Source organism: Lytechinus variegatus, chromosome 3 (assembly GCF_018143015.1).
Source record: "Lytechinus variegatus isolate NC3 chromosome 3, Lvar_3.0, whole genome shotgun sequence".
Taxonomy (NCBI): Eukaryota; Metazoa; Echinodermata; class Echinoidea; order Temnopleuroida; family Toxopneustidae; genus Lytechinus; species Lytechinus variegatus.
Genome location: NC_054742.1, coordinates 9,001,930 through 9,015,705, shown reverse-complemented (window position 1 = coordinate 9,015,705; position 13,776 = coordinate 9,001,930). Strand labels below are relative to the sequence as shown.

At 35.6% G+C, this 13,776-nt stretch overlaps 1 protein-coding gene across 1 annotated transcript in view; it reads left to right on the top strand.

The window, feature by feature from the left end:
* The first annotated feature begins 399 nt into the window (after positions 1-399).
* The window catches only part of LOC121410160, a 34,009-nt gene continuing 20,632 nt past the window's right edge, over positions 400-13,776 (top strand). The window contains exons 1-2 of the mRNA XM_041602061.1: positions 400-436; positions 11,059-11,803. Of these exons, the coding sequence (XP_041457995.1) occupies positions 11,135-11,803 (669 nt within the window). The 5' untranslated portion in view covers positions 400-436; positions 11,059-11,134. The remainder of the gene's footprint in view (positions 437-11,058; positions 11,804-13,776) is intronic.

Sequence of the window (13,776 nt, the reverse complement as noted above, 5' to 3'; positions counted from 1 at the left end):
TTGTAATTGCTGAAACGCATTAGTATTAATTTCTAGTATTTTTGAAGTTTGATGTATAATTTGTATAATTATATTGTAATGGATTTATTGTATAATTTATAATTATGTTTCAAATAGTTTGTACAAATTGTTTATAGAATGTGATTGTGTATTTTGATTTGAGAGAATATAATAAAACATCCTTTAAAAAATATACATAGTTTGACAGGAATTTATTCTTCAGAATGGAAATTTCATTGTTGCTTGATTATGATTGGTTCAGATTATGATTGAGGGTGTGCGCATCGCATGAATTGACCAATCAGTACTAGTCTTCTAATTACGTACGTACGTACACAGCTCAGCTATATTTTTATGCAAAAAAAACTACTCCAAAGCCTTAGCCCTGCATGGCCTGCATGGCCTGCGTGTACGTGTACGTGTATCGAATGGAAAGGTAAGACGACGGAGGATGAAATTCAGAGTTTTTTATTTTTTCTGTTTCATGTGACATGTTCATGATATTAATATGTGTGCATTTTGTATGCTTGAATATTTCGAAGAGATTCTCATAGTTTCATAATTATGGGGATTTGTTAATCGTTGCTATGTTACTGTCACTAATTGTTGAGTGTGACTCACTGACTATAGGGTAGTACGGTACCGGTATCGTCTATCGATGCCGATGGGCCTCGCCTGGCCGGCCCTGGCCTGCGGCTGCGTGCTTGGGAACGTTGCGATGGGTGACTCGTTCACAGCATGGCCATGGAGGTAGAATGTGCATTTATGGAATGTTCACTAGATCTAAGTTAGCCTTGAGGACTCCGTGATCATGTTTTTTTTTATAATTATGTCTTATTGTCATTTGATCATGGAGCCTTGAACCGGCATGAAACTAAAGTCCCTGGTGACTCAGATCCACTGACAATTTTTCACAATGTAAAACATGTCCATCTCGTGATGTACCTCAGCCCAGGCTCAGCTCAGTACCTGTCTCAACCAACCTTGCAGTCGCAATGTATGTCACGTGTCTCTTTTCACTTATTGGTGTTGTTCGAATCTACTAAATAAATCAGAATTGCATCAATCTACTTTTCAATCTTTAGTGATATTGTTTTATTTCGTTTACCACTGCCCAGTACCGGTACATGTACTTTCCATATATTGATTAATCAGGATTATTTTCATCTTTTTATATTTCTCACAATAAAAAATTTGCTTTATTTCGTCGAGACATATACGTTTTAACTAAATAAATCAAAAGGCCCTATCCCTCTTCAGTCTCCATTGCTTTATTTCGTTGATTCCTAATTTTATCAGAATTGCATCTAGGCCTAGGCCTACTTTCTTTTTTACTTTTAAAGTTTTAGTCTCTATTGCTTCAATTCGTCAACTAGTTCTTTTAAATCTGGATTGTCTCATGTTAATCTGACAATTAAAAGTTTGCTTTATTTCGTTTGTTACGATTTTACTGAATAAATCAAAAGGCCTTATCCCTCTTTCATGTCTTTAGTCTCCATTGCTTTATATTTTGTTGATTTTTAAACCCCTCATTTCCCTCCTCTTCAAGACCACTTTGCCACTTTCAGACAGTTTCCTAGGGATGATAAATGAATATTTTCGATAATAGGAATCATTAAAATCAATGAAACTCGCTGTCTGTCCAAATTCTCATAAGAGGGGGGTTGGATAACGATGAGTTGCATTAGTCGTGATCCGAGTCCACTTTCCTAAAAATACAAAATGGCAATTGTCAGATACTGCAACAAATAATCAAATATTAAGATTTTAATTTGATTTCCTATTTTTTATTACAGGAAATATATGTAAATAATCAACAAAATTAAACTACTATTAACAAAACAAATAAGTATTGATCTTACATACACATCCCTTGAAGTGACGGTTCTGAATTTATTCCAAATGATAATATCCAGGTTGGCTGGCAAAGATTCCGTAAATTAAAGTTCACTAAATGATGTTGAAGTACGATAAATAACGAGAGTCGCTGTAATGAGTTGAATGTCCGTGAAGAAGATGTTGATGATGATTTACAGTCAATTTCAGCAATCCATGGGTTGAAAAGCGTTCATTAAAACAGGTTGCTGATCTCGATGAGAACTGAGAATTCCTGTCTCAAAATAACTGCAAACAGTTCATTGATGGCGGGCAAATAATTCCACAGAAGATGAATATTCCAGGTGGAAATAAAGTCTGGCGTGAAATTCTGAGTTCTGATCTGATGATGTCCTTGAAGAAACTGTCAGCTTATATTCAAATTATTTACTATTCTAGAGGCTTCTAGTATTGTCTACAAAAAGAACATTCTGCCCATTTTTTTAGCAGTCTAAAACTCTAAATTTTGAAACGTTCTTGAATGACCTCAGTGAAATCATCAAGATGTAAATAACATACATGTAGCTAATCCTATTGTTCTTTTCCACTGCCCGAGGAAGCTATATTGTCTGCCTTAAAGGTCAAGTCCACCTCAGAAAAATGTTGATTTGAATCAATAAAGAAAAATCAGACAAGCACAATGCTGAAAATTTCATCAAAATCGGATGTAAAATAAGAAAGTTATGAAATTTCAAAGTTCGCTTATTTTTAACAAAATAGTTATATGAGCGAGCCAGTTACATCCAAATGAGAGAGTTGATGATGTCACTCACTCACCATTTCTTTTGTTTTTTATTGTTTGAATTATACAATATTTCAATTTTTACGAATTTGACGATTGGGACCTCCTTGCCTGAAGCACAAAATGTTAAAATAATGGAATTCCACGTGTTCAGGGAGGAATGAAACTTCATTTCACATGGCAATGATGAGAAAATATTTCATATTTCAAACAATAAAAAACAAGAAATAGTGAGTGAATGACATCATCGACTCTCTCATTTGGATGTAGCTGGCTCGTTCATATAACTGTTTTTGTGAAATGAAGCGAAACTTTGAAATGTCATAACTCTCTTATTTTACATCCGATTTTGATGAAAATTTCAGTGTTATGCTTGTTGAATTTTTCTCTTTTTATTCAAATCAAGTTTTTGTTGGGGTGGACTTGTCCTTTAAATAACAAAATTACTCAGTCTATTGTGTAGTCTTCTCTATCATGTATCTTTGCAAATTGCGTAAATAACCAAAATTACATCTCATTAAATATAGTGCATGATAAAGCTTTACTGGGACACTCTGCAGTATTCTTAATCACTCCATGCCATGAATATCCTTTAAATAACCAAATAAATGATATACATGTAATTGCTCTTACAATTCGTCTTATCTATACACAATTAACCTGTTGATATTCATCTACCCCTCATTTCCCTCCTCAAAACCACTCTGCCATTTTAAGACAGTTTGCTAGAGATGATAAATGAATATTTTTGATAATAAGAATCATTAAAATCAATGAAAATCACATTTAAAACACTATTTGACTGTCTAATTACTCCTCGTGATCTGAGTCCCCTTCCCATGTTAAGACTGTCTAATTTCTCATAGGAGGGGACTTGGATAACGAGGAGTACTATTACTCGTGATCCAAGTTCCCTCTCCTAAAAAAAAAACCAGCAATTAACCCATTAATTTTCATCTACCCCTCATTTCCCTCCTCTTCAAAACCACTCTGCCACTTGTATAAAGTTTGCTAGAGATGATAAATGAATATTTTCAATAATAAGAATCTTTAAAATCAATGAAAATCACATTAAAACACTATCTGTTTTATTACTCCTCGTGATCAGAGTCCCCGTGTTAAGACTGCCAATTTCCCATATGAGGGGACTCTGATAACGATTAACATGCTATTACTTGGTATCCGAGTCCCCTCCTATGGGAAATTGGTAGTCTTAACACGGGAAGGGGACTCTGATCACAAGGAGTAAATAGGCAGTTAAATAGTGTTTTTGTCTCACCTGCATAGCAGAGTGAAACTATAGGCGCCGCTTTTCTGACGGCGGCGTCAACATCAAATCTTAACCTGAGGTTAAGTTTTGGAAATGACATCATAACTTAGAAAGTATATGGACCTAGTTCATGAAACGGCCATAAGGTTAATCAAGTTTATTGAACATCCTGTTAGAGTTTCATGTCACATGACCATATTGGGGGAATCAACATCAAAATCTTAACCTGAGGTTAAGTTTTTGAAATGTCATCATAACTTAGAAAATATATGGACCTAGTTCATTAAACTTAAACATAAGGTCAATCCTGCATGAGTTTCATGTCACATGACCAAGGTCAAAGGTCATTTAGGGTCAATGAACTTTAGCCGATTTTTGGGGTATCTGTTGAATTACAATCAAAACTTTAAAAGTTTTTGGATCTGATTCATGAAACTTGGACATGATAGTAATCAAGTATCACTGAACATCCTGTGCAAGTTACAGGTCACATGATCAAGGTCAAAGGTCATTTAGGGTCAATGAACTTTGGCCGAATGGGGGTATTGTTGAATTACCATCATAACTTTGAAAGTATGTCGGTCTAGTTCATAAAACTTGGACATAAGAGTAATCAAGTATCACTGAACATCCTGTGTGCATTTAAGGTCACATGACCAAGTTCAAAAGTCAACAAACTTTTGCCATAATGTGGGTATCTGTTGAATTACCATCATAACTTCGCAAGTTTATTGATCTGACTTTTGAAACTTGGACATAAGAGTAATCAAGTATCACTGAATATCCTGTGCAAGTTTCAGGTCACATGATCAAGGTCAAAGGTCATTTGAGGTCAATGAATTTTGGCCACATTGGGGGAATTTGTTGAATTACCATCCTATCTCTGTAAGTGTATTGGTCTAGTTTATAAAACGTGGAAATAAGAGGAACCAAGTATCACTGAACATCTTGTGCGAGTTATAGTAGTTTTTAAAGTCAGCAATGCTGCTATGTTGAATCGCACGATGCAGGTGAGACGGCCAGAGGCATTCCACTTGTTAACCCGTTCGCGACGGCATAGTAGAATAGGTTCTAACACCCCAAACGAGATTAATCAGCCGGCCATGTCAAGTTCGAACAGCTCCATTGTTCCGTGCGTGCGAGCTGGATCGTTGATTACAAAAGCGTGTGTGCGATCCACGATGAGTGAATTGATCGATCGATAGTTTTCGCGCATGCGTAGTTCATTTCCTGTTTTGGCTGCACGGAGTTCAGAGCTCACCTGTCGCTCCAGTGCTATAATTATGTCCGTACAGAGTGACTTCTTTGAGAATGTATTGTTGGTGATGTGGGTTTTGAAGTTCTTCTTGGACTTCTTCTTTTTCGATATTACTATTATCATAATATTCTCATAATGTTACTATTATCATAATATTCTCCCTTCCTTTCTTCTTCCTTTTCTTCTTTTTCGATCTTCTTATTATCAAAATTATTATTCTCATTTCTTTTCTTCTCATATTCTTCATTTTCGATATTCTTCTTATCTTATCATCCTCATTTCCTTTCTTCTTTTGTTCGATCTCTGTCTCATCTTTTTGTTCTTATACTTCCTATTTATAGACCCCCCCCCCTTCTCCCTTGATATAGTCTTGCTTTGTTTCCTCTTGCAAATGAAATCCTCCTTGTTTTTTCTTCCTCTTTTATAATGCTCCCTTTTCATTTTCTCCTCCTTCTTCTTCACTGATAATTGTATAATCCTACACCTCCTCCATCTCCTAAGTTTTCTGTTTCTATTTCCCTTCTATTTATTCTTGTTATGAATTTGCTTGTGCTTCTTTTTTTCGCCTTTTTTCTTCGTCGTCTTATCTTCTCTTTATACCTATTCTCATTCTTTTACTCCCGTCGTCCTATTTTGCTTAATTTTGTTCTCTCTGTTTTTCTCTTCATGCAAAATGAAAAAAAATGAAGAATATGATATTTCCTTTTAAAAGTATGCCCCCCAAAACATGAATCTTCAAAATATCGTTATATGCATACAAGTAATAATTTCTGAACAAGAAATCATAATCTCGATTAAAATTTGCAAGGTGGTATACAATTATTATGAAGATTATTTATCATTTATCATCCAATTACTTAAGTTAGCCCACCCCATCCCCCATGATCACCATTATCTTCTCCCTTCATCTTTTTTTTTCTGTTTCGTCTGCTTTTTTATTTTATCTTTTTCTTTGTCTTATCATTATTATATTCATAATCTTAACCATTCTTATTATCAATATTATTATTATTTTTTTATTATCCGATTGTTATATTTTCTTTTATTATTTGTTATTATCATTGTTAGTGTTGATAGTGATGTTTATATTTGTTATCATTGATATTATGTAAACATTTGAATATTTTACATGTAAAGAATAAAAGAAATTAGTTTAATTGATTGAAAAATATTATTGTTATTGTCATGAATGCCATCCCCTCTACTCTCTCTAATCCCCTTACCTCTAGTCAACCTCTACTTATATTCTCTCTCTCCTCTATTTTCCCTTTACTTTTTCCCCTTCTATTCAATCAGTAGCTTACGCAGGGGGGGAGGGTTCATTTTCATACGAGGCGCTTTTAATCGAAAGAAATGTACTACAACACTGCGCAGACAAGTGGGTTATGCTCTCTCTTCTTCATCTCCCGTTCCGTGCCCCCCGGCCCTCTCTCTATTTTTTCCCTTCTGAGTATATTCTCGTCATCACAGAAATATGTCCAAACCCGGCCCTCCAAGCCCAACCCATACTAAAAAATAGAACCTACATTAGGATAGGTGCCCGGCATATTCGGCCCATAATCAATTTCAAATGATTTCTAGATTTTATACGTCGTCGAGAAATGTTCAACAAAAACCTCCAAATTATTTCCTTAATTCAAAATCCAACGGAGACGTTGCCATGTATTTGTGTAAAAAATGAATATTATGTATCAAATGATTCTAGTAATTAAAATTGTATTAAAAACAAGACATTCTGCCTTTCTTTCATTATCCAAGAATATACAATAAGTCCCTGCAAACCGTTTTATTTATTGTGAACTTACTCAATTCTCAGTTTATTTCACTAGTTTAGAACGTGTGTGGTTATTTTCTTGACATTTATGTGCAAAGGATTTAATGATCAACAAATGATTAGTAATTCATGGAAAATGCAAGAAAAAATAACTTAAGTATATGTTGGACAATTTAAAATGGAAAAAAATGAGTGTGACCAGAAAGACATTTTCGGTTTTGCTGGTAATCTAGTTGTCAGAGATCGGCGGTGAACCAAGGAATTCTTGGTGGAGGGGACTATAAATGCGCTACTTTTTCTTTACTTTTTTCTGACAAGCAAAGGGGGGGGAGAAATAGAGGTCAGCAATGAAATCGCAACCCAAGTTACACCATTACTATATTTTATACCCTTTTTTTTTATTCTAGTGCATATAAATTACATTCCATCATTTAACCCCCCCCCCCATTTGTTTCGCCACACTCACTGTCAAATTTTCGGACAATATATGATTTGATTAACATTTTAGGAACTTTCCGTTCGGAAATTATTATTTCCTGCGTTCAGTTTGTTTTAATATCCAATTTCGTCAAGATGAAAAAGGACTCTGAAAATAATAACCTGCATTGCCAAAGTATAATTATAAAATGTCGTAAGTGAATATAATTTCTCTCCCGGTACATTCACCTTTACAGAATTTCGATGTATTAAAATAATTCTTATGTTTTATTTATCCACTTCCTTTTTCCTTGTAGCCAACAATCCATAAGAGCTCCGATGAAAATACAAATATAACGAGTTAATTAGAGAACTGTATTGAAGAGCGTGCTTCAAAAGAGATACATAGAAAGGCCATTCTCGCCTGCCTAAATATCATATTCCAGCTCATATTAAGTGATATATATTATCTCTAATTAATTAATTAATTGTCTTTATTAATCAATTCATGTACTGATTGCTTTATCTCATATTTATCTTTATCAAAGTTGAACGTCTGTTATATTCTATGGAGTACGGCCAAAAATGAAACAAATAACTGAATGGACGTATATGGAATCACAATATGCTTTATGCCGTTTTTCTCGCACCCTTCTAACAAGCAATTAAAAAAAATTAAACGAGCCGCATGATGATAATGATTAATAACTCAAATAATATCCACTAAACATTGTGATCAAGGCGCTCTACTTATTCATTACCCGGCTTACATCATTTGTTCCGTGAAAAGCATTATAGGCCTGTTTGCAGACATAAACATAAATATTTTATTTTAATATATTCTGCTTTTCATTCCCTCTATCTTCTCGAATTATATATCCATGGAATGCATATTTACTCCATGCTCTGGATTCCTATCGCATCACATTTTTTTATATGCAGGTCAAACCAGACCACGATAACATACTCAATCAGAATAAAATCAATTGGGGAAACCTTAGATTTTTTTTTCGAAAATTCATATGAGATTACTGATATGGATAAAACATGCTTCATATACTTTGTACATCGTAAATAACACATATTAGTCTTCATTAGCATGATTATGAGTCTATTATGCCTATGTCACGGCGTTTATCACTCTTTGGTGTTAAACCAAACTGACAAAGTGTGAATTCATCCGTACATCCTTCCCTTTCAAGTCACTCTTTTACATTGTTAGTAAGTGGCAACTTTATTGACCTTCGCTGGATGCCCTTTTGTGATTTTCAAAGGAAAGGGGGCCATGCCTCCATCAATTACCACATCCGTATCGTTAGAACAAAATAGAGTGTACGTACGATCTGAGGTATTCTCAATAGCCAACTGTACACACTTTTTGTTTAGGATTATAGAAATCGATATCAACTTAAAGTCGTGTACTCTCTTCTAGTTTGATCTAGCTTGATCAGTTCATGAAGTTGAATATTATGACAGCCATTTTCAAGAGGCAAAATAATGCACCTAAATGAAAGAAGAAAACAAAAATCGATGTGTTATAAACTGAAACCATGATTTTTCTTCTTCCTATATTTTATCAACGGCGCCATTTTTTTAAAAAGAAGTGCACACCTAGTTAGCAGTAATGCATATAGCATTTTCATTTATTTGAAAGCAGGATAAAAGAGCATTCATTAAATGCCTTGCTCATGGGCATAGGTGCCGCGGCCGGGATCGAAACCCGGACTTTTTGAAACCTCACAAGCAATCTGATAAAGTATCGATCGTTTTCGATCTATCGTTGATCATATCAGCGCACGCGCGCAGCTCTGCGTGCGTTTTTGGTTGCATTTCGCTGCTCCCATTGTTTTCCCTCACTTTTATTGATTACGGTATATACGTGGTTCTGCGAAACTGAAAATCGTTGAAATCAAGCTTCCATCGCGGCAATGCCCACTGTACGCCAATATTGGACTCTCTTCGAAGCATAACTCGTTTTATAATGCTTTATAAACTATAGAAACAAAAGGTAAAAACGTATGACTTTCTGGAATGTGTAGTTTAATTAATGGACATTGTAATTATAACACAGAAAAGGCAGAAACATAGTATGAAATTGTATTTTTAAAGCCTGCAAATGGATGCGAGTAATAGCCTTTGGGGAACCGACTATATACGGCTCCCGTACATGAATAAGTTTTAGGGAACCGTATATATCCGGCTCCCGTTGGCAACGGGTTAATATGATTAATTTTGTTTTATTTAGTGATTTTGTTAATTGTTTCATCAACTTGGAAGAATATACAGCCACAGGAGAGAAAAGAAAAAGACTATTTTTGTCGTTTGAAAAAGTGTCCGAGTCAGTTGTTATTGTGTCAATGGGAAAACGTGTGGTGGAAGGAAGTCCCCGTTTAGTGAGAAGCTTCGCACCGTTTCGCATCGCGAACAATATATTTCTTTTGAGAAACTTTCAACCATGTATTCCATTGAAAGATTGCTGATATTTGAGGTGTGTCAAGTTTGTCCCCTGTGAGTTGGATGACGATAAGGCCATATTCGCCTCCCATATACATATAAGAGACACATGTAAACAAAGATGGATTTCCCTAGGAAATCCATGTTTGAAGATAGGAATCACATAAATTTCTATCATTTTATTTAACTATACACCACACCTTCATACGCCTTATGCGTATGAAGGTGCAAAAAGTATGTTAATAAAAAGGTTAATAATTAGAGGTTTTTTACCAGACCGATCTCGTGTAGATCCCTTGATCCATTCGTATACACTGCACATACAATAGGCTTGACCCTGAACCGCTTTATGACGTACATGTAAGTAGCTCCGATAAGCAATGTTACAAAGTGCCGATTTGAAGAACAATTTATAGATAAAAATTATTTAACAAATGATAAAATTTAAAACTAAATTATAAATAAACGTTATTGTAATAATTATTATTTATTATATTTATAATAAAGTTTTGAATTTTATTATTAAAAAATAATTTTTATCTATAAATTGTTCTTCAAATTGGCATTTTGTAACATTGCTTATATCGTTCCAGCAGCATTGATCTGCTGCAACGAGCTGCAATTTTGGTGGAAAGTGGCCGCAGAGCTCTGTCTGACCATCGCCTCTGTGCGTGCAAGCACACCAGAAACCTGTGCCATCCGGTCTAGCTGCATGCAAGTGTGCCCATTTCATAGGGATGCATACACACTCGTACGCAAGCGACCCATTCCAAGGACCCCGTTTTCACAAATGTTTCTAGTTCCGAAGCCCGTTCAGGACCCCACTTTTTTACAATAAGCCCGCTCCAAGGCCCCCTTTTTTTGTCTCGCCTGCGGCACATCCCACTTTTTTGGTCGAATACCCCCGGGGCTTACCCTACTTACTTGGGACTCAAACGCGCCTCGTTTTATTTGCAGTAGGCTAGGCAGTTCGTAGACAGCTGGCAGCCACCTGTTTTGAGGAGTTTTTAGCATTTTTTTTTTTTTCATTTTACATTGTATGGTACGGAGTCCTAAAGCTATGCTTGTCCTAAAGCTACACACCACACCAATTAGCCAGGAGGCTCCTAGAGAGTAAAAATCATTAACTAACGTATGCTTACTCTCCACGGAGCCAGGAATATATATATATATATATATCTAAAAGCATGTGAAATTTATTTTCTAATGTCACCTTGTTGACTTGTTTAAATCATAATTTAATTGTTTTGTTTTTCTTCTTGTTTCAGAATTTCTTCAACTTGTTTAAAATCAAGAGAATATGAGCACATAATGGATTAAGAAATTTCTACAATATTGATCAGAATGGCAAACTCGGCTGGATACAAGCTGCGCACAGCCGCCCATAAACACTTGACAGACTCAGAATGCACAACACTCAAGATATGTATCCGGAGATTCAGGGAGACCCAGTCAGTGCTTGGACTTTGCACGTCTCTCCAGAGGTTTTTGGATACCCCAGATAAAGTGCATTTGATGACTCTTATCTTTCCAATGATTCCTAAGGACCTTTTAGTTGACTTTGACAACTTGTCCCGTCTGCAATTTGAGTATTACAGCACCCTGGTTAGACCTAAGCTTGTGGAGAAGTACAAACTAGATGGTGCAAGGAAGACAAGTCCAAACAAAGGATTGAGCAGAAAATCCTCTTCACGTGTCTTATTGCCAGTGGAACAACTGCACAACCTAGCAGAGGCCAGAGAACACACCATGGAAACATTCAAAGGCAGACGCAGTGAGGTTCATCGTAATGGAAGCCAACGGGCTGTAGAGCTGACCAGAGTAGCAAAGGAACATAAGCGTAGCAAGACATATCATGCTCCTGAACAGCCTGTTAGTGGGGATGAAGCCAGTAGGTCAGGATTTCGTGAACCACAGCCTCCAGTATTCAATACAAGCCAAACAAGTAGCGATTCCACACCAAGAGTTAGACTAGGAGAGCTCAAGCAGGAGGCTACACCTAAATCACTCCAGGTATAGATATAAACCATATTTATTGCTATACATGTTCAACAATAAAAGGACAGCATTAACCCTATCTAGACCGGGGTATTTAGGAGATCATATGGCCGGCGCCCCCCCCCCCCTTGAGATCTCAGCTGTCGATCGCGCGATCATGCCGAAAATTGGCACGCAGGTTGCCCAGGATGTAATCTACAAAATTCTTTATTAATTTATTTCATGCAAATTGCTCTAAATTTATCATGCTAATTTATGCATAATTAGTATGCAAAATCATACTTTTCCTCTAATTCCCTAAATGAGGCTCCAAATGTTCTAATTTTTGGTGTAGAAAGTTTTTGCAGTGTTCTTTGCAAAAGAACAAAATTGTGATATCAGATTTCAATTTCTTATCTCTTGTATTTTTAAAAATTTCTTCCATGTTCTTTACCTTTTGTTTTTCATTGTTTTTTCGATAAACTTTGTCGGGGACTCTTGAGATCATAAACAGAATGTCCCTTTAGACCAGCAAAATAAAAAAATCATACAATGATGACTTTTGGTTGAAAACACAATTTGTTTGAATTTGTACATGAAATTTCGTTTTTGAGCAATTTTGGGTCTGACATGCACTTAAAATTTTCGGAACCACATACTTGGTCATCGCAAATTTGGTCTCAAAAGATGTGCAAGACTTGAAAGTAAAATTTCAGCAAGCGGTGCTGTCAAAAAAAATTTGCGCTGCAAAAATATTGGGAGAATTGTTGAGGGGGGCCTCCAAGGCCCTCGCCCTCAGCCTAGATAGGGTTAAAGGAAAATAAAACCTTTGTCACAAATGGATTAGTGTGGAAATAGAAAAATCAAAGAATAAGATCAAAGAAAGTTTGAGAAAAATCAGAAAAGGAGAAAGTTACATACATGTATGAGCATTTGAATATTGCGATCACTAATGCTATGGAGATTCTCCCATTGGCAATGTGACAAAGATGTGTGAGTGATGTCACATTTGAACAAATTTTCCTTTTATGGACTATAAAATGCCCCCAAAAGTTGACATTTGCAGTCAGACTGCAGGTCCCTATGCTAATGAGCAAAAAGGCCAGATTCATCCAAATCATCTCATGGCTGAATCCTCCTTGCAAAATCTCGTGATTCGTGAGATTTTCTTTCTCTAATAATTTACCTGTTTTAACCTCAAGTTAATTGAAATATTATTGCACTATCAGATAGAGTAAAAGTTACTCTTTCATATTGATCATTTATTTTGTATACAATAATTTGTTAAATAAGTAAATTTCTGGCCTGAAAATGTGCCTCAAAACTGAATTTTCTTCCTGTTTTCTTTTGCAAATTGTGCAAAATTTTTTATTTTGAGCCTCGATGATATCTATATCACCTTAAAGCTGAACTTCTGTACTTTCTCACAATGTTACTCTTGATATGCGGCACCTTTTAATCGGGTCAAGATCACACTTTTCCCACCAAGGTACAAGACGAGATTTCTGAAATTGTGTACTTGCATGAAATCCAGAGTTCTGATTGGCTGGATAAGGTTCACAGAACAACAGGCGCGGGGTATTTGAGGAGATTACCACGTGGGAAGTGTGACCTTCCCACGGACCCAGGCACTGGGACCGTTGGAATTTACCATTGTGTGGTCTCTTTGACCAATCAGAGTGCAGTATTCTTGTTTTCAAACTGCTTTATGTACTTGGCAAATGAAAAGTGTGATCTAATGATCTTGACCCGATTAAACCAATTCTTATTTTGAAACCTATATCATTTTAAAGCATACATATTCAGCTTTATCATGATATAAAAATCATTTGGGCTCAAACAAAAATAAAGTGTGAAAATAGCAGCTTTTGTCAGGTGAAAATATTTATTTTGTAGCATATTTTAGATCAAAATTTAAACTATATTACAAAATCTTTGAATATATCCAAACACATGACCTGAAAGAATGATTCTTCTTCTTTACAATGGTACCAAATTCATAAAATTTG